Raw genomic sequence first — 22550 nt, forward strand, 5'->3', positions numbered from 1 at the left:
TTAACTTAATTTTTTATTCACATTTTAACCCTGATGAATTATGCGTCGAAATATGGTATGTTTAGACAGTATAGGACTCCAATGGGAGTCTTGGCCGAAAAGGGGAAAAAAAAAACTTTTGAAGTTGTTTGTACTTCTCCTGTCTGTATTAGTACCATTTTCAATCATCATCATACCTGAATTGGTTAAGGATTGAACAATTAGATATTAATTGCTCATTAGGGACTGAAAACTGCATTTGGAGTTGTGTAATAACAACATAATTATTTTTAAAAAATTATAAGACAATTATTATTTTTGTTTCCCTTATTTTTTTCTCATTTATATGATTATGAACTAACTTCAAGTAATATATATTTAACAAAAAAATATAATCTTTGTATTTATTGTTTCAGGAATGCACAAATATTTTCTCTAAAGGAGGGGGAAAACTACTTTCCAAACATGCTCATGTTCCATTTTTAGGGTCCATTCCAATTGATCCACTATTCAGAGATTGGAAACTGTCTGATGACAATTCCCCTACTACTGCAGCATTGCAATCCATTGTGTCAGTGATTATATCTTCTAACTCTTAATTTTTTCAACTTTCCAATATGTATATAGTTCATTTGGAAATCAGCAATTGTGATATAATTAGATTAAAATATTCTTATTAAAATATATTTTATTATCAATATGTGTGTTTATTGACTTTTATGTTAGTAAAAAGTCCAGATCCAAGTTCTGATATGAGTACTACCTGATTTATTAATTTTACAGTTCTAGAGTTCTATAAAATACCCAGCATTTCATTCCATAAATCAGTACAGGCCTTATAAGAGTTTGTAAAGACACCTGCCAAAGGCCAACACCATTCAGAGTTCTCTTCTCTACTAAGTTGTGAAACCTCCCAATGGTAAGCTCACTAGAGGGGTAAAGGCATTGGTTGGAAGGTGGCTCACAGCATTGCATGTAGGAAAAACCTCTCCAGTGGGTTTGGTGTTCTGATGAGGAGAGCCTGACAACCCAAGGGACGTAAGCAGGTTGGCTCTCCCAATGAATTGGGACCAATGGGCCGATAACCCACTTTTCTTAAATATTGTTTTTTAGGAACCATGCCCAGTTAGCCAAATGGCAGGGGAGATGAACGGAAGTTTGGTAAACAATATAAAATGTATCTATATTTAATCAAAGCAGTAATTTGTACATATGCTTTATTTATGAACTGGAATTCAATTGTAATAATGGGTTCTGACCTGTTTAAGGTTACAGGAATATAGTTTTTGGTAGATAATTCAAGTGTTGAATTTGTGTTATTCCATCCCTATGGCTTTTTTTATTTATTTATTTTTTTAACGTATTTATATTTATATAATTAAAATCATTTGAGGTCCAGGCTTGATGAAGTTTGAAGTATCAAACGTTTTTTGGGTGCAGCAAGGAGTGCATTAGTTCCTTGCCCCTCCAAAAACATGAACTCCCATTCTTATCTTAGTATTTAGATAGTTGGTTGTACCAAAACGTGTGTTACTGTTCATAACTTCTAGGAAGTGCCTTAGGTTCTAAGACCAACTCATCTTTTGTCAGGCAACATATGTTATGTGATAGTATTTGTTCAAAATACCGAAATATCCTGGAAGGAAGGGACGGGGATGGGTGATGAAGAAATCGTGGTTGGATTTCCTAGTTAAAAAATTGACGTTCTATCTGTGACCCCATGCGGCTTTCGTGCTGTTAGAACAGCAGCAAGTGTTTTTGTATATTCAAATGTTTCTACAGCACTCTCAGTGATTTTATGAAGAACTATCTTTTATTTTGAACAAATGAATTATTTAGGCAGACCTGGGAATCGCTATTCACTGTAAGATAAAAAAGTCGTAAAGTCTTCGGAGCTAACGACGAAAAATTAAATTCAAACTGGTGCAAGAGAAAAGGCCCCTTTGGCTGAATAAAAAGCTTTTGTAGCTAGAAAAGATTGAAACAATTTGCTCTTGAATACAATAAAGATGGATAATAATACTGAAGATCCCAGTCGCCATGAAACTTTGCGAGCTGAGTAGAGGACTGCACGAAGCCTGGCCAGATTTTGATGAGGTAGCACGGCTGGTGCCCGTTGAGTGCTGTGTAATCACATGAATAATGTACCTGAGTCATCTACTGTATATATTTTGTTGGTCACAACATTCTGCCCGCCAAAATTTTAATTAACACTTTAAATATGTCAAGTGACTATGAAATATGTCGCCCACGATGAACAATATGCAAATCATGGAAAAGCGTGAGAGATGAGAGGTTTCTTTTTCTAGTAAAAACGATTAGTTTCGGAATAGGAGATAAAGAGACTAGGCATTGATAAGTTATGTATCGAAAGAAGTTGAGAGGTCTAATTCTCTCATAAATATTTATTTTCAAGTTTTTGGGTATGATGAGCTGATGAGGGCTGAGTAATTTTATTACAGAAAGTTACAAGAACCTGCTTTTTAATTTGATTTTGTTAAAGATTCGAACTATGAAACTCAGGATAATGATTCAGTTCGAGATCCTGGATCCACCAATGCCCTTGTGAAAGTGAGAGAGCGAGGAAGTGGTACCAGGCTTTTGTTAAAATAAGTCACAATAGCACATGAACACTTCTCTAATTTGCTAAAATAAATTAAATAAAACGCAAAAAGTATCAGAACGATTTATAGATATATCGTTAGAATACAAATAACTAGCAGATTCGGCAATGCTTCGCCATTACTAGATTTAGTAGATAGATTAATTAATTAATTTAATAGATTAGATTTAGTAGATAGATAAATTGAATACAATTAAAAGTTTGATATAAATTGATATAGTTATTTACACATTGGATTAGTGATTTCATTGATATCTTATTATATCTATTAAGTTAAGTAAATAACATTATATAATAAAAATATATAGTAAAAAAAATTGTGTAGGGCTCTATACACTGCACCGAAGGGCACAAACCAGATCTAGTTAAACAGATTTGAACCGGAGATATAAAATATAACGTTTAAAAAGTTTTTCTTTTGTGATAATTAAACTTGTGTTTATTTAAAACCAATATTTCGTGTTTACAAGGGCATTAAATTTAAATTTCCAACGGTTGTATCAACGTAAAAATTGGATAAGATGCAGAGAAGTTATGAACAATGGTTAGTGGTGGAAAAAAAAATGTCTCCAAATAAATCAAGGTAAAACATTTCTAATTTTAAAATTTTTGATTGCATGACCTTTTCAATTTACTAGTTAGCATTATCAAGTCAAGGCCATTATGCTTAAAAAAACCTTGCAAAAAATAATCATTTTTCCAAGAATGATATTCCTTATATTGAATTAACTTTGCTGATAATTATTCCTGAATCCTATGATACCATTATTAGAGATAAAACTTTATGTTTCATTCAAAATTTAAAGTTTTAACCAAGCGTGTAAGGGAGAGGGGCTCCATTTTATTATCTCATGATATTTAACAAGTTCACACCGTTCACACAAGGACACCGTTAACTGTAGTAACTTTAAAATTTCTTGATTAACATAATGCAGTGAACACCACCTTGTCAGATAAGTAGTAAATTAAAGGTTTAAGACTTACTCCAAAAAAAAAAAAAAAATTAAATGAAACAACACGAACTATATTGGTAGACATGAAAGAGCGCTAGACTCCTTAGGATAAGAAGTTAAGATACCAGTTTGGTAGTTGTGATATTTTTGTAATTTTATTTCATTCCAAAGAACCTTCTGGTTAGTCTCAGGTTTTTAAAAATTTATATTTTAGAATTATCATTCAGTAGCTAGAATAGGACACAATGTGAGTATACAAGTTCTAGTAAATTCTACAATTTTCTGAGATGGCTTCATGTTTGCAATGTGTACCTAGCTAATAAAGTTTTTTGATTACGTAATCAGAAGAAATTGTACCCTATAAAATGTATAAACGTTTATTGGAACCATTTACTTTTTAAAAATTAAAAATTAAAAAAAATGTAGACAATTAAAAAAATAATTTCATTTTAACTAATGAAATACAGATACATACACAGATTCAATTAAAATTATGAAGGCCTTATTTATTATGTAAATACTTATATATTCAATGAATTTATATATATAAAAAATAAAATAAGATTTCAGATGCATTCAAGTTGTACAAAATGCCAACGATAGCGCTAATTCCCGCTGGACTGTATGTTTACTAGAGTTTCGTTGGGGGTTTTAGAGTATTTGCTCTTTGGCATATGAGAAATACTTATCTTAAAAATTTTGAATAGAATATAAATAAATTTTGATTTGTTGGAGTAGTTTATCTTGTTTTCACTCGCTTAATAGGGAATATTGTCGTAATGTATTTGGAATTTGGTAATTACAATTTGTAAAGAAATTTTCCTTGTCAAAATATTATTAAGTTTTAAACATTTTAACCCTTAATTAGTTTAATATTCCTATTTTCCTTTAAATATTTATTTTAACATTGTAGCTGTTTTATTAATCTACTGTTCTATTTATTGATTTTTTGATTGATATCTGATAGGAAAGTAAAATATTTCATAAAAACTTTTAATCTTTAACATGATACTTATATTTACTTTATAATGAGTAATCATTGTTTTGTAATTCTATGCTAATATCTGGAATGTTCTATTTGTTTGTAAACCCTCCCCCATAAATTTTACTTGCTGTGATTTAATTATTTCGATTAATGTGGTTTTTATAACCAGAAATACTTTCCGTAATCCTTTATTTCCACTAACTCGTTTATTTCCACTATTTGGTCTTATATATATATATATATGTATTTTTTTAAATTGTATTGATTAGGTCCATTTTAGGACAGTTTGTGTTTATATTTCTAAAAAAATAAAAACATTAAATTAAACTGTGTACTGAAGATAGTTGAATTTATTAGACAGGTTTATAGATTTATAAATTGTCTTTGGTGGGTTAAAATTGTGGATATTTAGAAAGTGTATGAATATTGGATAACATTTTATTTAAATCATTTGGATGGAACTTCTATAGGAAGTGTTGTTCATAAAAACTAGTATTTATTGTACCATTTTAAAAAATAAGCATTTTTTGTGAACCTTTCAAACTTAATTAGCTAATTTAAATACTGATAAATGAACAACTATTGTTGGAATGCTGTTTCAAGCTGTTTTATTTATGATAAATTAATTGTCTCCTACATATAAATATAATATTGAAGAAAAAATCATGAAAATTGTACCTAGACAACTTAGCTATTCTTACCTTTATTGATTATATTGCTGCTTTGCTTTATTAGTGGTATATCTGACAAAAAAAATGTTTTTGATATTTTTCTGAATATTGGGTTTAATCCAAAGTATAAGAAAGTAATTCCAGTCTATAGAATTACTTTCTTTACTGTTAACGTCCTATGGACCATAACCAAAGTTAGTAGGATTGTCTTAATGTAAACCCAGTCTTCGGTCAGATTTACCATTATAAAAGCAAAACAGCGATATTTAATTTTTTTTTTTAAATCCACACCTTCCTTGCTCTTAAAATTATTTGACATAATAATACAGTGAAATAAATTAATCAAATAATTTATTGTTACTAAAATTTATATTCTTATTTAGTACATTATTAATATTTTATTTATTTTTTCTAAATTCACAATTAAACAATTAATTTTATCATAACCTGTGTTAAGATAATATTTATTAAAATAGAGTTAAATATAACTTTTGGCTTATGGAGTAATTTAAAATATCCCTTAAACTAGCACAATTCCTATATATACTGGCATGTTTCAAATATAGATTTTCTAAAACTAAATTTTCTAATTAGACTTAAAGTGTGTTTGGAATGCCCAGTTTATTATTAGTGTTAAATAATAATATATAATCAATGGAAAGTGTTACATCTACAGCTTAAAACTATTAAGCTGTATTATTTTCTTTTACTACTTTACTTTTTATTGGATTATTTTTTTGCCAGCTATAAAGAAAAAAGATTTATTGGGCTCAGCAAATATTGATACTTTATTTTATTTTTATAATACTTATGGAATTTATGTTTTTATTCAATATGTGTGTGTAGTTTATTTTTTTATTTTATGTTCTTCCCAACCTTCCATGTATCCCTATCAGGGATCAATTTATTGTAGAAGATAATAAAATCAATTATTTCATGTTAAAAGTCATCATTTCTTTGTCTTCATTTGTATCCACTGTTGGTTTTTGGCTCCCCGAAAACAGGCTGCTGCCTTCTTTATGAAGTTGCAATATTTGTACTGTCGCAAGAAGGGGAAAGTCTTTTTCATCATACTATAGTGGCTAGTACTCCTCTTCAGCTTGGCCCCTGGGCTTTCAAAGACAGTACAGGTTGTGATCGCATATTTCTCAATTTCCGTAATGCTGCTACTGGAGCAAGGGATCGACATCCTTTTCTAGACTATGCAACTGAGTACTAAAGCCTCCATTGAATAAGAAGATCCAATAATCGGATTAAACCCACTGAGCAGCAAGTTGACTGACTGTCAGTGGGGAAATACTTTCTAAGCATAGACCCTTTAGTGACAGTGACCTATTGTCTTTTCCGTTCCTGGATTGTCGTTTTTTCTCAAAATTGGGTTGTTTCTAATCACACTTAAATTTATTTTCAGTGTATTAGTATCTATCTTGAGGTAAATTATAAATAATGTTAAGTAGTTTGCTTTATCTACTAATGTACATTAAAATACTTGTTCTTTTCTCTCTTACCTTAAAAGATATAACAATTATTTAATTGGTTTGCTATAATGATAATATTGGTATAATTAGATATATAATAGTCTGACTATTATAACCACTATTTTTCTTTTAATTGGAAAATAGTATTTGATTTTATTATAATATTTCTACTAGTCGTGTTTAGAAATTTTTTATAGATTTTAATAGTTTTACATTTTAATAGGTGCACAGTTTGTTTTACTTTTTATTAAAAAAAAAATTAAATTAACGTTGATTTTTAGTCATTTAAATTGTTAATTTTTAATGAATTATGATTAATTTTCTCATAAATGTTTATTTTGATAATGTTCTCAGTAAAATATTTTTAAAACTTATTTTTATTCAAACCTGTTATGGCTTATTGAATGAACTCGAATAGAATTAACTCAAAAGTTGATAAAAAAATTGTTCAAGTTAGTAAAATTTACAGGCATTTTAACTGATAATTTAGATCTATTTAGAGGTTATATTGATTAATCATGTGGGACAGATAAATTAATTGATAAAATAAAGTAAATATTTTAATATACTTATTAAATATCTGATAAACGATTATTTTTAAGATTTCTTCTACCTATTTCTAATAAGGCTGGGAAATATCCGATAAATACATATTTGAGTACAGTTATGAATATTTAAGATTTTAAACGAATTATAATTTTAGATTTTAAGATATAGAATTCAATTTATTTAATTCCAGATTTTGTTTTTGTCTGATTAGTTTATTTTTGAAATAAATATTATTTTATTTTATTATTCGACATTAAAAGAACAAAAAACATTAATATCATAGCATACAATGAGAAGAGTTATAATTACTGAAGATGACCAAGTTCCCGATCAAAATAATTTAAAAAAATATTGTGGAACTATTTAATGCATATTGTTTATAGCTTTATTCTATTTTTTCATTTTCACACTGACCAGCGCTTAGGTATCTGTTTATAGATTCAACTATTTCATACATAACCAGATCTTAATACATACTTCCAGATTTTTTTTGTCATGACTAAAAAAATATTTACTAAATTTCTACTTGTGTGAGTCATTTAAATCTATTTTATGCCGATTAATATGATCTTTATTTAATAACAATTAAATATTTATTTAATTTAAAAATAGAATGTTTATTACTGATTATTTATGTTTTTCTTTAATTTTCAGATCCAACATTTTGTAATGGAAATGTTCATGTAAATGAACCATCACTACATAAAAGCGTTAGCTCCCTTTGTCTTCCTGTTCTTCACAAAAACTATGAAGCAGCTTGGCTATTGAAGACAGTTTCATGTATTGATCTAACAACTTTGGCCAGTGATGATACTTTTTCCAATGTTTCCAGACTTTGTATGAAAGTAAGTACCAATTTAATTATAGTAATGAACTTATTTTCTATAATAAGTCCTATTATTATTCAGTCTATGGGCTGTGGTGGCGGACTTTTGGAGTGGAAGTGCTAAGATCGTAAGGTCATAATCCCATTAGTTATGGAACAATTCACATGTTTATTTTTGCTCAAAAGTTAACTGCTTTAATATACTAAAAGTGGCAGCTGATTCTGTACTACAAATTGTTTTGAATAGCTGCATCAATCTTAAATATTTATTGTAAATAAATTACTTATTTAATTTTTAGACTCTAAAGTAGTATTATCTGCCCTTACACAGTAAAGGTATTATAAAATTAATATTTTATAAAATTACAATGATTTATAGAAGGAATGTTCTTCAAGATTTTTTTGAGTTTTGATTATTTCATGGGACTTTTCTTCTTAATAAGTATTTAAAATGATGGAAAAATAAGAATATTCTTTTATTATATAATAATATAAAATTAAATTTAGTGGTTTTAGTGTTCAAACAAATAATTATAACATTACAAAGTACTGTAAAAAAGATTATATTTTTAAAAGAAAATTGAATTTTGGCAGCAGAACTCTTTTGGTAGAAGTAGAAAAATGACCGAACTCTTTTGTCAGAAGCAGGAAAATAGCATTATCATTTGATGGAAATAAAGTGAATTGTGTTTTCAGCAAAAGCTATGAAAGACTAGGATATCTACATAATAACACCTGTGCAAAATCTGAAGAAAATCAAAGATGGTAAGGTTCAAAACTGTAGAGTTGCTGCGGAATGACCCATTCCTAAATTATTTCAGGGTACTCCTTTAGGAGGCTCATGGAACCCATTTGTGCTGCAGAATCCCAATTGGGAACCACTGATATAGAATACAGCAACCATTCTTTAATCATTTGAATTTAGTAGATATTGAAACATGGCCATTTCCTATGTTTTACCTAATTGTGATGGAATTTTATTCAAATCTTCCTCTCTAACTGTAATTGAATAACATAGAATCACCTTGATTTACATTATTACAATGGACAATGATGTATTTAAAATGATTTACATTTTATGCACTTGCCTGTTTTGATGTAACTGAATAATTAAAATATATTTCAATTTATACTTCACTAGTCCTCTTTGTCTTAAATCTACAGATTTGAATTAGATTTTTAAAAAACATATATCTCCGTACTATCTTTGTCTTGTGCTGATTTTCGTTGATCAAGTTTCATTTTGTATTGAAAATATGTTTGAACACTATAGTTAAGAGTTTTGTTTTTTCTATAAGATGGAGTGAAATTTATCTAAAGGTAATCAGGTTTTTGATGAGAAAATTCTTTAAAATTTTCATTATCTGTTTTAGGCAGTACATCCCATAAGTAAGCCAATCTTGTGCTCATTTGCTGAAAATAGGGAGGAATTTGAATTCCTTAAGAAAATTTCTGTTGCTGCAGTGTGCGTTTATCCCTCCAGAGTTGCAGATGCTGTAAAGCAGCTAAAACTACTCGACTCACCTTTACCAGTTGCGTCTGGTAGGTCATATCTTTTAAGTAATATATAGAATTTTTTAAAATTTTTATGTTGTAATGTATTATCAATACTTATTTAATCTCTAGTGGCTACTGGTTTTCCTAGCGGTCAGTATCCTCTTACAACCAGGGTAGATGAAGTTTCATTTTGTGTCGAAAATGGTGCTTCAGAAGTAGACATTGTTATTGATAGGAGCCTTGTTTTGTCTGGAAGATGGAGTGAACTTCATCAAGAGGTAATCAGCTTCTTTATATTAATGTTAACAGGGGAAAAAATTATATTAGTAAAACAATAAATTGAACCTGCTTTGGTAATGAAATAAAACCTTACTAATCCGATTTGTGAGACTTGGGTGCGACCAGTTGTAAGAGATAATGTTTCTTTAAAAATATCATTTTCAAAAAATGTTCCCTAAACAAAAATAACAACTTAGTATCGAAAAATCAATTTAAAAAAAATTATGGTCAGCAGATCGGATTAACTAGAGAAAAATAAAATTACCTGCTTTAAGTATTCAAACTATTTTTTTTTTTGTGTGTCTCCACTATTATTTATAGTAAAGTATGTATTTTACATACAAAAAGTTTATATAATTACTTAAAAAGATAAAATAAATACAATATGTAATAATTTGTCGTATTAAGCAGTTTATTTACATATTTATAGTTCCTAAAATCTGTGAATACAACATTTAAAGGAAGGAAAAATTTATTGGTTATTTATCCTTTTTTTTATTTATTTTTTTTATGTAATCCAAATTCCTTGGCTCTTGGTGATTTATTTGGCCATCTTTTATTAATCAATGTTTCATCAGCTGTTAATTCTTCAACAAATTTAAACAAACCTAAAAGCTTCCTTTGCTGATGCGCACTAATTGCTAGATTTTTTAAAGATTTCTTTTACTGATATCATTTTAAACCATTTGATAAAAGAGGTGTTCAATTGAATTGATGTTTTGGAAAAGTATGAATTCTGACCAAAACTCGCTGGTTAGGTGTTCCAGACATTGGAATCACGAGAGCCATATTACCTAGAGGGTTGGATTAGCTAGGTTCTACTGTATTCATTTTCTGTTACTTTTGTATTATTATTATATTACATTATCATAACGTTATCTTTATAAAAAATTTTTAGGTTCATAAAATGAAAGAGGCTTGTGGTGATGCACATTTGAAAGCAATACTGGCAGTAGGAGAATGTGGTTCACCTGATAATATTTATAAAGCCTCAATGGCGTGTATGATGGCTGGAGCTGACTTCATCAAGACATCAACAGGTTCGTTTACTGTAGCATATATTGTTGCACGTATCTATAATCTTATATTACAGCTCTTAATTTCTTAATGAACCGTAGCTCTCTATCAGATTTTAATAAATTGGTGTTCCGTACATCTTTTCTTATTTATATTCAGTAATATTTTCCAGTATATTTGTTAAGCCACCTCAAATTAACTCTGTATCTTTGTAGGAAAGCTTAACTAAAAAAAAACAAAAGAAACGCTGGCTCGGATCAAAACATTTATTTGTTAAATAAATACGAACAAAATAAATAAATTAATTAAAAAAGAAACCTTCCAAAAATATAGAACAAAATTAAAATAAAAAAAAAAAAATTCTTCCTTTTAAGAAAAATTACAAATAAAAAAAAACAAAATTGCTAATTACAATGGATGAACTGTGATGGGTCGGATGTCTGGAGGTCCGTTCTGAAAAGGTCGGAGATGTCGTTCTGTTTTTAATAAACGTAGGTTGGCCCACACAGCGAACTGGCACTCTGATGATCACGCAGCAAGGTCTGGTGACTGGAGTAAAGCAAGTGGGCTACTGTCCTACACCAAGTCGATAGGGCGACTGTACATAGGCTACTGAACTTGTATTGTTGTAGTAAATAATCCCACTGGCGTGTATCTCAACCACCACACACACACCTATAATTCTCTTCATTTAAACAAAGCGAACTTCCTACCAAAATATATATTAAATAATGTAATTAAATCTATTTATTGCCTATTTACAAACCATTTACATTTTAATTAATATACATGGTGTTAACAATATTTAATGCTTATTTTTAATAACCTATTAGTAGATTAAAAAATCTATATTCTACCTTGAAGCGAACCATATTTATTTCTAGTTTGTAATTAATTATAAAGTTTTTCCTTAATTAACAGATATTATTCAGCAGTAGCTTAAAGTAGTTAAAATTAACTACACATATTTCTTATGAAATAATAATAAGTTTAATACGTTGAATATTTTTTTTATGACCCCCGCTTTCTTGTCATTTCTGACATACAGGATGATTGTATAGGTAACCAACCTATTCTAACCATGTTGGGGATCAAGTTTTCATTTTATGGGGCTGCCACAAAATAAAAGTCAACTCCCAAGACTGGCACTGCTGCAGTAATGAGGCAGCCAAGGTGGATGCCTTAACTCCCTCTGCTACAATCAGCCCTAATTTCTCGAGTCTTTACTTTATTCCACCACTTCAAAAATAGTAGGTTCACAAACTGATGCTGATAGTTGCTACAATTTTAGGTGCATGTGCTCATTCTGAGTAAAATGATATTCTAGAGATACTTCTTTTATTACTTGTACTCCTTAGTTATTAAATAGATAATTTTTTCTGTTTGTAACATTATTTTTTCTTAACATTAATCGAGCTGTAACATATGCAGGTGTCGAATCAGTGATTTTATTTTATACTAAAGATACCTTACTAAAGATACATAGAGTAAATGTGTATCTATATATATAATTTCTATCTATCTATATATATATAAATACACACTCCATTACGTTGATTAATGATGTTGCAAAAATATAGTTAAAATAATGTTCAACCTTCAGAACTCAGTATTTCTTTTAGGGCTTAAAGTGAATAGTTGAATATTTAATTGAAGAGTTCTGAAAATTTATTAACAACCTTAATGTTATTGTAAAGAGTCATAATAAATTTAGCTCTGGGATATTTCCATTGGTCTAGAATATCCATTTGTTTAATATACCACAATCTGTGAAGCCAAAAGGCAAGGTAGGGTGTAAATAAAAATATAATAAAACTCCAATACGTTAATTTCCAGTCTAATGTCTTGATTGTTGTACCGATCTTAGAAACTATTTTCTTTATAGTTCTACTAGTTAATGTCACAAAAATTAGGTTGGAGGGTGTAAGAAGTAAAAATGATGCCTCTTTTACTGTGCTCAACTCCTTCTAAATAGGAAATACTAGAAAACTATAAAGAGACAGGGTGATAATGCTAAGGCAGGGGATAAGTCCCATTCTACAGGCAATAAGGTCAGAAATGTTTCATTGACTGTAAGGTGACTCTAGTCCTTTCAAAAAGTTTCTAAGCCCTGTTCCCATTACCTTCTATTGTAGAGCTCTAAATGAAAGGGTCTTGGTTCTTAAACTCTGGAATCTTTTCACTGTATACATTAAGGTTTTATTTTTTTCTTATTTTGAATACTCAATTAAAGTATTTAATGTGGAAACATCTTAAAACGTTCAATGAACAACAATAAACATATTATGATTTGAGTGGTGCAGTTTTGTGTTGCTAATCCTAGACAAAACTTTGAGGAATCGTCTCAGTGGGACTGATGCTGTCTTGTACTGAAAAAATTGTAATTCTTAATTTACTCCTTATTAAAGAAAACTGATAATTTCAAAGGGTATAGCCAGTTTTCCTTCATATACATATACTCTTCTACCCCTAGAAGAAAATTAGAAGTTCTTAACCTCGAGGTTGTAAAAAATTATGTTTTTCTTTATACTTTGTGCATTTCCAAATTACACTCATCAATTTTTTATACCATCATCTCTTTTTAATGTCTATAAACATGTATGACAATCGTATTTTCAAACAAACTGAACCACATTATTAGCTTTTATCAATACTTTATCAGAATAGAACTCAAAATAACATTGAATAAACCTTTTGTTGTATCCTGATAACTAAATCTAATTTAAAAACATGGCTAACCACAATTTTGAAAACAAATAGATTTTTTTGCAGAATGATCCTTTGTTGTTCCTCTTAAGGTGTTTATTGTGTCCGTTTGTCTGACACTATATAAAACAATATTCATCATGTGGTTTGTCATTATCTTACTGCAGACCTTTTAATTCATAACTATTTTTATAGGGCATCTTATAGAAAACATTTCTCTGATTTAGGTAAAGAGGTTATTAACGCTAACCTGCCAGCTGGACTTGTTATGTGCCGCGCAATAAGAGACTTCTATAGGAAGACTAATACTAAGGTAAGCTACTAATTTTATATATTTCTCTCATTCTTTTTTAGAAAATAGTTTAAAACTTATGGATTATATTGAAGGGTAAATGTATGGAAACAAACTGATGTCACAGAAAAGTTAAAACATGTTAATATTCTTAATTCATTCATTTCATTAAAAGACATGTGGTATTATAATTCTTTTTTTTTTTTGTTTGCTTGCCAGAATATTTAAGTTCTTTTTTTTAAATTAATCATAAACTAGTTAACAATTTTTAAAACAAGGAAATTTAAATGTAGCTAAAAATCTGATGATTTATTAGCTGGCTAATAATTACTGTTGCACTAGTGAATTTACAAAGAATTAATGGAACATATTGAATATAAAAAATTGACTTTATTATTGTAAATATTGTTGATGAATTAGAAGATATAATTTTTAGTGGGAAAGTAGTCCATAGGACAGAAAGGTTCAAAAATACTAAAAAACATTGGTTATTACTAGTTTTTTCTGCTACTTTGGTACTTTTTTTGCTGCCACCCAGGCCATTCTCCTATGATCAATTACATTCAGTGAACCATTAATCTTCTGAGGTATATTTTAATTTTAATATATTATTAAATATTCAGCAATTGAGATTTATCTCTTGGAATTATTCTTTCATGATTATTTTCTTCTACAACTTCCTTTCTCAGAAATCTGGTTTATTAAGACCATACACTATGAAATGTTTGATGATTTTAATCAATCTTTACAGTTTCTATATTCTTTCTGTCAATTAGCTGACCATAGATAACCAAGACAAGATATCTTGACACCCGACTTTAATTTTATAAAACCAAAAACTTTATTCTCAAATAATTTTAATTACTGTTTTGTCTTATCCTTCTTTATTTGTTTAAACTTCTATATAGACCTCCTACAAAACTCCATTTTATTAGATTCCAGTTTAGACCAGGAAGCTTGTTTTATATTTTTCAGATTCATATACATGATCCTGTAATTTGTGGAACAATATTGCTCATTAAATTCAATGTTGTCATGACTAAATGGACCTTATTGCTAAAACATTGTGGCTGAAAGTTTTGAATTACTTTAGCTGAGATGCTGATTATTTAAAATCAAAATTATGATTAAATTTTTTGGAACTAAGTAGTTCCTATGTTCACTATGTTTTTATTTATTAACAGATAAACTTATAAAGAAATAATAAAACATTGGTTAAACTTTTGACAGTGTTGTAAAAAATGAAATTTCAGTTTTAGTTACAACATCAAAACAGAAAACAATAGATTTAAACAATATTATTTTCAATTTATTGATTTCATACTTCAAAGAGTCATTAAAATGTACATTGGTTGTAAATAATTCACTATTTGATATCTATTAAAGCGCCTATCTATTGAAGTACATAAAATATCTGCAATGAAACATTTGTTGCTTAAAAGACGTTTTTGAAATGTCAGACGTCTAAAACAATATAAGTGTCCTATTTCATAAAATAATTAAGTGGCAAATGGTGTTATTATTATAACACCATTTGTTTAATGAAGTCTATTACTATAAATGTTGTAAAATTTATATTTTTTTAGTTATTGAAATTCAGTGAGTGATGTATAAGTTTGGTAATTTTCTTTGAACTAATCATTTATTAGACCAATTTGGAAAAGCATGGTTTTCAATATTTATTACACGTAGGAAGATTTAAAACCCAGATGCAAAAAAACATTTTTAGGTTGAAATATTAATTTTTAAAAACATTTTTTGAAGTTTTGAAAATTATGAAAATCCTCGAAATTATGGTCTTTATTGATTGTTAGGCATTTGATCGGCACTTAGATAAAAAACCTTTATTATTATTTTTACATTTTTTATAGTTTTTGAATAGTGAGATTACACTGTTTGGAGGATAAAGTAGTATTTTGGTTCAAAGGTTGGTTTGAAACCGGCTGGAGGGGTAAGGACTTGGAGCGATGCATTTCCATGGCTTGAGCTTGTTAAGAAGGAGCTGGGTAAGGAATGGTTAGATCCTCAGCTCTTTAGAATTGGGGCTTCTGGTTTGTTGCAGGATCTTGAAAGAAGACTGTATCGCTTAGCGAATGGCGTATCAGCACCATCTACATTTTTTAAGCAGATATAATTGATGTTTGGACTTGGTATTCTAGTCGAAACTATTTTTGTCAATTGATAATACATAAGAATAGATTAAGGTTATATTCACAGATAAATATTTTGAAATACTGCCAAAGAATGGTTAATTCAATTATTAACATTCATTATAGTGGCTTAAAATTAGCTTTAAAATAGTTACAACTCATGTCTTCCAATTATTCAACCCATTAATGAAGAATGTTTATGTGATAATACATAATTACAATAATAATACAGCAGAAATTTTTAATAGATACTATTGCTAAATTCAATTCAAATATAATATTATACAATATGATACAAGAGGTAAAAAATAACAATTAATTTTTTTTTTAAGGAAAAAAGGAACAGTTTTCTAGAGATAAAATGTTTGATTCAGACATTATCCATATAGTAACTGTTAATATAAATAAAAGGTTAGCCAAAAAGAACTATTCTGTTTCATCTAAATTGGCTATTTTGTTCAAAAGTGCTCTAACCCTTTATAGTTTGGTTATTGGGATCTGATTTACCTGGTTTAAAATTATTAATTAGCCAATGAGAATCATTTATATAAAACTCATTTGCAACCAAGTATTTATGAAACCGATCCATCTCATATCTAGAAAGGAGATTTGAGGCTGACTTAATCCTAAAATTCAATTTCTAACTGGTCAATGAGAAACATTCATCACCTAATCATGCTAATTACAAGTACTTAATTTTTTGAGATAACATTTTGTGTTTTTAAAAATTTCCTTAATCCTTCTAATAATTTGTATTTAAACTTATCCTTTTGCTAAGTTTTTTTTTTTTTTTTTTTTTTTTGGCTGTTTGTTACTTTAAATCTTTAAAAGTTGTTAGAATTGAAAAATGTATATTAATTTAATGTAAACATCCTTTTATGTACCAATAAAATGATTGTTCCTTTTCCATACGAGGTTTTTATTTTATTTATTTATGTAATTGTCATGAGGGAAAGGAGATGATATAAATAAAACACAAAGTAGCTGTGTATTTTACCTATGTTTTGGCTCACTTTTACAGGCCTTTATAGAAAAACAAGAAATGAAGATAAAAGAGAAAGTATTGCAGCTTCTTTGGGCGACAATAATGTTAAAATCTTGGTTTGTCAGTTCTAGACACTTGGACAAAATGTAGGTAAGTACTAACAATATCCAATTATTGTATTTTATGTTGACTTTGTCTCTAATTTTTCAGTATCGTCCTCATGGTATATAGTGGTGAACATGTGAACATCATATATTATATATCCATACAAACACATAAATACTCATAAAAGAATAAAAATACAAATTTATTTTTATAATTATATTGTTGAATAAAAGGGTTAATATAATTTTAAATGATTATATCTTAAAGTTATTGTTTGATAAAAATTTTATCCTCTTGTTTGAAAGTAATCTGAAAATTTTATTTTTTGTTCATTATGATCCGAATCACTGCTCTTTCGATTATTGCTTGATTTATCATTTGAACTCTCATGTTTCATTTTAGACCCTTCTCTTTCATCTCTTTCATTTCTGACAAAGCAACCACTCATTTTGTCTTTGCTGTTATTGTTAGTCTCATATTGATGCCTGTTATTCCCTCTTTCTCCTCTTTTCGATTGTGATTCATCTGGCCCATTATAATTGAAGTTAGAAAAAGTATTAGTGTTATCTGCTGTATGATTACTGTTCGTGTCCCAGTCTTCACAATTCTAGAAAAAAAACAACATAATGTTAAATAATCTATTAAATATTACTAATATTTATGTTTCTGATTGGCATGAAAACCGTAATTGTCATTTATATGTGTTGATTTTTCTATTGAAGCATGAAAGCACAGATAATCTGGGAGGGAAATACTGCTAAGCTGTGTTGCATTCCTGCTTTTCATAGCTCATTGGTAGGCTACCCGCAACTTGGTTGTAAATGGTTGTTTTGGGATGATTTCAATATAAGTTGGATACAAATTTGAATATTGGGTATGTTCATTCAAAATGTACCCTTCTCACTACTAAAAACATAGTTTTTCTTTCCTTTTCCACGGTCATGACGATCCTGGAGGAACTGTGACTATCCCTAATATATTCCAGGTTTGAATATATTTTGAATACCTGTTACTATTTGAATATAATATCCTTTGACTTCTCAGTCAATATCGTAAAGAATGACTGAGCTATCAATTTAACTATTTTCAAATTTTAAATTCTAAATTATTATTTCATTCTATATGATCATTAGAAAACGGATTTTTGCACAGTAAAGAATCGAAAAATATGCATTAATAAACCTAAAATCATGCAATAAAAACCAAAAATGTGTAAAATTCCAAGAATATTCTTCACTTGTATTTGCTTGTATTTTAGAAATTAATTTTAGCTAAAGAACAATGCTTTGCAAGGTTGAGACTTCAGGAAAAATATCTCAAAACTATACCAGATAAAGCTTGAATATTAACTGTTGTTGATATTGTGCTTTTACTTTCCAAATATCTCATATTTTTCCAAACTGAACTACAACTTCCCGCTTCTAAACTCTCCAAACTCCAAAAGAATATAATAAAATATATAAATATTTGGATGCATACCTACATGTGTATAATATGGGAAATTTGTTTAAGCATTCAGTTTTATGCTATTAAAATGGATATAGTCTGATTTATGTAACAAAAATTATAATTGTGTAATTTACTCCAAAAAGAGCAGAACATGCAATATTAAATTTCAACATATTGTTCCATAGATCCAAATCAGAAAGATAATAGGTTTAAAACAAGTTAGGCAACAGAATAAAGTGTACATTTACATGAAAATGAAATAGAGATTTATTAACAGTCCTGTTGTTACAGAGGGATTTTGCTAGTGTCAATAGAATGTCATTTTAATGATTCAAATTTCTGTATATGTTTGGCTTAGTTTGAAGCTTGGTAACAAAAGATACAATTACACACAAAACAGGTTTCTATTTATCACACATATATTTCAAAGTTTAATTTTTCTTTTAATTAAGTTCATTGTTAAGATATATCTAGTTATTTATTCGCTAATAATTATTAGTTTTCAACTTACATTTTTTCCTTTCTCTTCAAGGCACAAGGCAAATTTTTTTGAATCTTCGCATTTTCCTTCACTTTTTTCTAAAATAACACGATGAATTTCATTGTATGGAATAGATAAAGCCTAACAGTGTCATTAAGTAAAATATTTAATAATCTATTTTCCAATTAATAACATATAATTATTGGTAAACGGGTAATACTCTAAATAATTATATATAAGTGTCCCTTACCATTATCCATTTTGTCAAAACATTCATTTATTGAATCTTCCACAAACTCTTTTAGTTCAGAATCCCTTATTTTCTGTGTCAAGATGTGCATTGTGTTTGATTTGTCAATTTTGTTATTTTGATTAAGCTGTTGATTATAATATGATTACATAATTAACATTTTAAATATGATTTATATATTGGCAAAATAATTACTAACCATTTTTTTCTGCTTAAATATGCAGTGTATGATGCACTGTAAAATAAATATTAATTCATTAGGGATGTATTAACTATGATGTATATAGCATCTTATAATTATATAACATATCAGTAACAACAACGTTAAAGAAAACAAATTGTTTTTGATTTATTTAATACTTCTAATAAATGATAAAAGAAATGAAGAAAGATAGAAATTAAACAAGGGGGTACAAATATAGCTGCCTTTGAGAAATGATTTATAAGTTACCTTCTCACTGTGTTTCTCAAATAGTTCTAAGAAAGTGCTATTAAATGTCAAATGAAAATTCCACATTTTGACTCAAGAATAGATAATACTTTGGGAAATACTTTTGGAATGAACATTTTAATTGGATTGTTCCTCAAAAGAGAATCTGAATGATTATCAGATAAAGATTAAATCAGTCTTTGAGAGCCTTTATTAAGCTTAATTGTTCACACTTGCTGAGGCTCAGTTATGTATTTATGAAATTTTGAAAAAATATTGATGAAGATGTGAACATAAAATTGTTATAAAAAAATCTATGTATAAACTATAAGTGTTCTGTTTTCAGTAAGTAAAGTTATTTGCTGAATGAGATTAATTGGAAAACTTATAAGAACAAAAAAAAAAAGTTTTGTATTTGATAAAAATCTAGGGAGTTGACAGAATAGAATTGTTAAAATGGAAACCTAAAAAATTTGTTGACTATTAAAAGAATATAGAAGAAGGTACCATAACACAGGACTATAATAGAAAGGAGTAATTTTGTAATGTATCTAGACTTTAAATCAATAAACAATAATAGAAAATCAAACATCTAAACAGTTTGACTCATATTAAGTAGCAAAAAATTGATTAAGCAAATTGATAATAGTTTTGACTGGTTCTTCTAAAAATATATTGTATTGTATGTTTATTTTTGAACAATAGTTTTATCATATAAAAGATCAATTAGTTCCATATAAATGTTTAATAAAGTATAAAAATTTATTAAATCTTAACTGGTTCTATTGATTCCAACGGAGAGCCAATGTTCCTCGACCCTTGGTTCCTTCTGGCTCCTGTCTGTTTTGAGCCTTGATACTGGCTACCCTGAGGCTTTTGTGTACTTTGTGAATATGTCCTTCTTTGTGTATTTTTATCCCTATTGTTCGAGTTATCATTGTCATATTCATTATAATCATATTCCTCTTCATCTTTACCGTAATTATCTGTGAAGATAAATTATCATAATTATTATTTAAAATTCAAATATGGCTCAATTAAATATATTCAAAAAGAGTTTTCAAGTTTAATAGCAATCCTAAGTAATCATTAGTGTACATTATAGTATAATTTTTTCACTATAAACTTAATTGATGGTCATATAAATTTGAAAGGTATCCCTTCCCTTATCTCCCTCCTCCAAAAAATTGAATATCCATTTTGGGAAATTTAAGAACCTACTTCAAACTGCAAAAATTGTGGTAAAATTAAAATATTTTTAAAAATTTATTTTATTAATTTTAATTTAAATATTAAATAAATAAATTTAATTTATTTGCACAAAGTTATTTAGTAAAAAATCTCCAGCACTGTACTGGTCAAACAGGAGAAAAATGTAAACCTATTTTGAAAAATCCTCAAAAGGCCTTACAAATGGTTAGAAAAATTTAAACAAAGTTTATGTTTTAAATGACAAATGCTGGAATTAGTTATTTTTATATGTGATGTTCTTTTAACTATAGACAATTTTTAATATCGTTATTCATTTATAAAACCAGTACGATCAAGGATCCATAAGCCATAGAAAATCTCCTTGGCTAGTGTTATTTTACAGCATTGTGTATTTGTGTAATATAATATGGAACATCTAAATAAAGACACTTTTTCTTTTCTATTCTTGTGCTCACGTTCATGGTATAGAATTGAATCCAACATCAAACAGAACATAAACTATCCTAAACTTTTGGTAAAAGGTTTCCATCAAGTAGTCTGATATGTCTTTGATGAACACAATACTAAAACATTACTGAACTACTGCTACTCATTCCTCATCAAGACCGAAACGAGGAGAAGAGAGGAAAGGGGGGAAATTTCAAAAGGCTGCAAATTAACTACAATTTTTTTTTTCTTCCTGAGCAACATTTGTGACCCCATTAAAATGGTTATGATAATATTAATAGGTTTGGCTATAATTCGCAACAAGAGACATATAGTTTTAATATGTAGGTCTTATAAGCACTATTTAATGTTATATTAGCACATATCAATATTTAAAACCAATAACATTAAATTTATGAGATGACTGGAGTGAGATCAGTAAAGAACACTAATAAGTAAAAATTTATTTGTGTTAGTCGCAGACCACGTCCCCAATCATCTTCTCCTCATTTATAATCCATGGTGAACTATTAACAAATCATTATGAAAAAATAAATTTATTGTCAAGAAACTGGGATTTTATTAATGTTATAAATGAATAGAAAAGAAAAGTTTTGTTATCATATGTTGATATGTGTAACCAGCTAGTGAAAAGTTCAAATCCTCAATAGCTGAGAAAATTAAAATATCTAATGCAGTTGAGTCAAAGTTTTGTCATCCATCTCAATTCATCTCTTAGTGAACCCTATGCTTTATAAGGTTGTAAAGTCGGAGGTGCAGCATCCTGATGAAACAAAAAAAAAATCCAAACAGTCCTAATAATCGCATTTGATGCTATTTGGTTTTAAGAAATAGCCAATTACCCAGTTATCAGCAGTTAAAAGTGCAGTGGCTTACAACTTAGGAAATCCATCTTGAAGACTGAAGTACAGACCAATGCTATGAACTCTGTATGTAGCTATTACTATTATTTATTTAATAGATTGATAGATGATTTACCGTGTGTAATAATAAAAAGGAAGATGATCCGTGTGCGATCAAAGTAAAACTCATATAGTAATTAAACTATTTATTATGAGCTCGTAATTAATAGTTTGAGTTTTTCTTTGACTGCACCCGGACCTTCTTCCTTTATATTTTATAAATTGTATAAATATTAGTTGTCTTTATTTGTAAATTTACTTACTTATTTTTATTAATTAAAATT

At 28.3% G+C, this 22550-nt stretch overlaps 2 protein-coding genes across 2 annotated transcripts in view; one reads left to right on the top strand and one right to left on the bottom strand.

Moving 5' to 3' along the window:
• Positions 1-4196: 4196 nt before the first annotated feature.
• Positions 4197-16914, top strand: Dera (deoxyribose-phosphate aldolase). The gene is made up of 7 exons (XM_014437048.2): positions 4197-4350; positions 7893-8083; positions 9438-9606; positions 9691-9839; positions 10739-10880; positions 13791-13876; positions 15783-16914. Exons 1-7 carry the CDS (start codon positions 4335-4337, stop codon positions 15987-15989), a joined length of 960 nt encoding a protein of 319 aa, XP_014292534.1. The 5' UTR covers positions 4197-4334; the 3' UTR covers positions 15990-16914.
• A 356-nt stretch (positions 16915-17270) lies between these two features.
• Positions 17271-22550, bottom strand: part of LOC106690499 (Odorant-binding protein 59a) — a 22045-nt gene continuing 16765 nt past the window's right edge. The window contains exons 4-8 of the mRNA XM_014435938.3: positions 20483-20691; positions 19475-19510; positions 19276-19402; positions 19056-19123; positions 17271-17702 (exon numbers count right to left, since the gene is read on the bottom strand). Coding sequence (XP_014291424.1) covers positions 17382-17702; positions 19056-19123; positions 19276-19402; positions 19475-19510; positions 20483-20691 — 761 coding nt within the window. The 3' untranslated portion in view covers positions 17271-17381. The remainder of the gene's footprint in view (positions 17703-19055; positions 19124-19275; positions 19403-19474; positions 19511-20482; positions 20692-22550) is intronic.

Source organism: Halyomorpha halys, unplaced genomic scaffold, assembly GCF_000696795.3.
Source record: "Halyomorpha halys isolate HHAL.00 unplaced genomic scaffold, Hhal_1.1 Scaffold51.1, whole genome shotgun sequence".
Taxonomy (NCBI): Eukaryota; Metazoa; Arthropoda; class Insecta; order Hemiptera; family Pentatomidae; genus Halyomorpha; species Halyomorpha halys.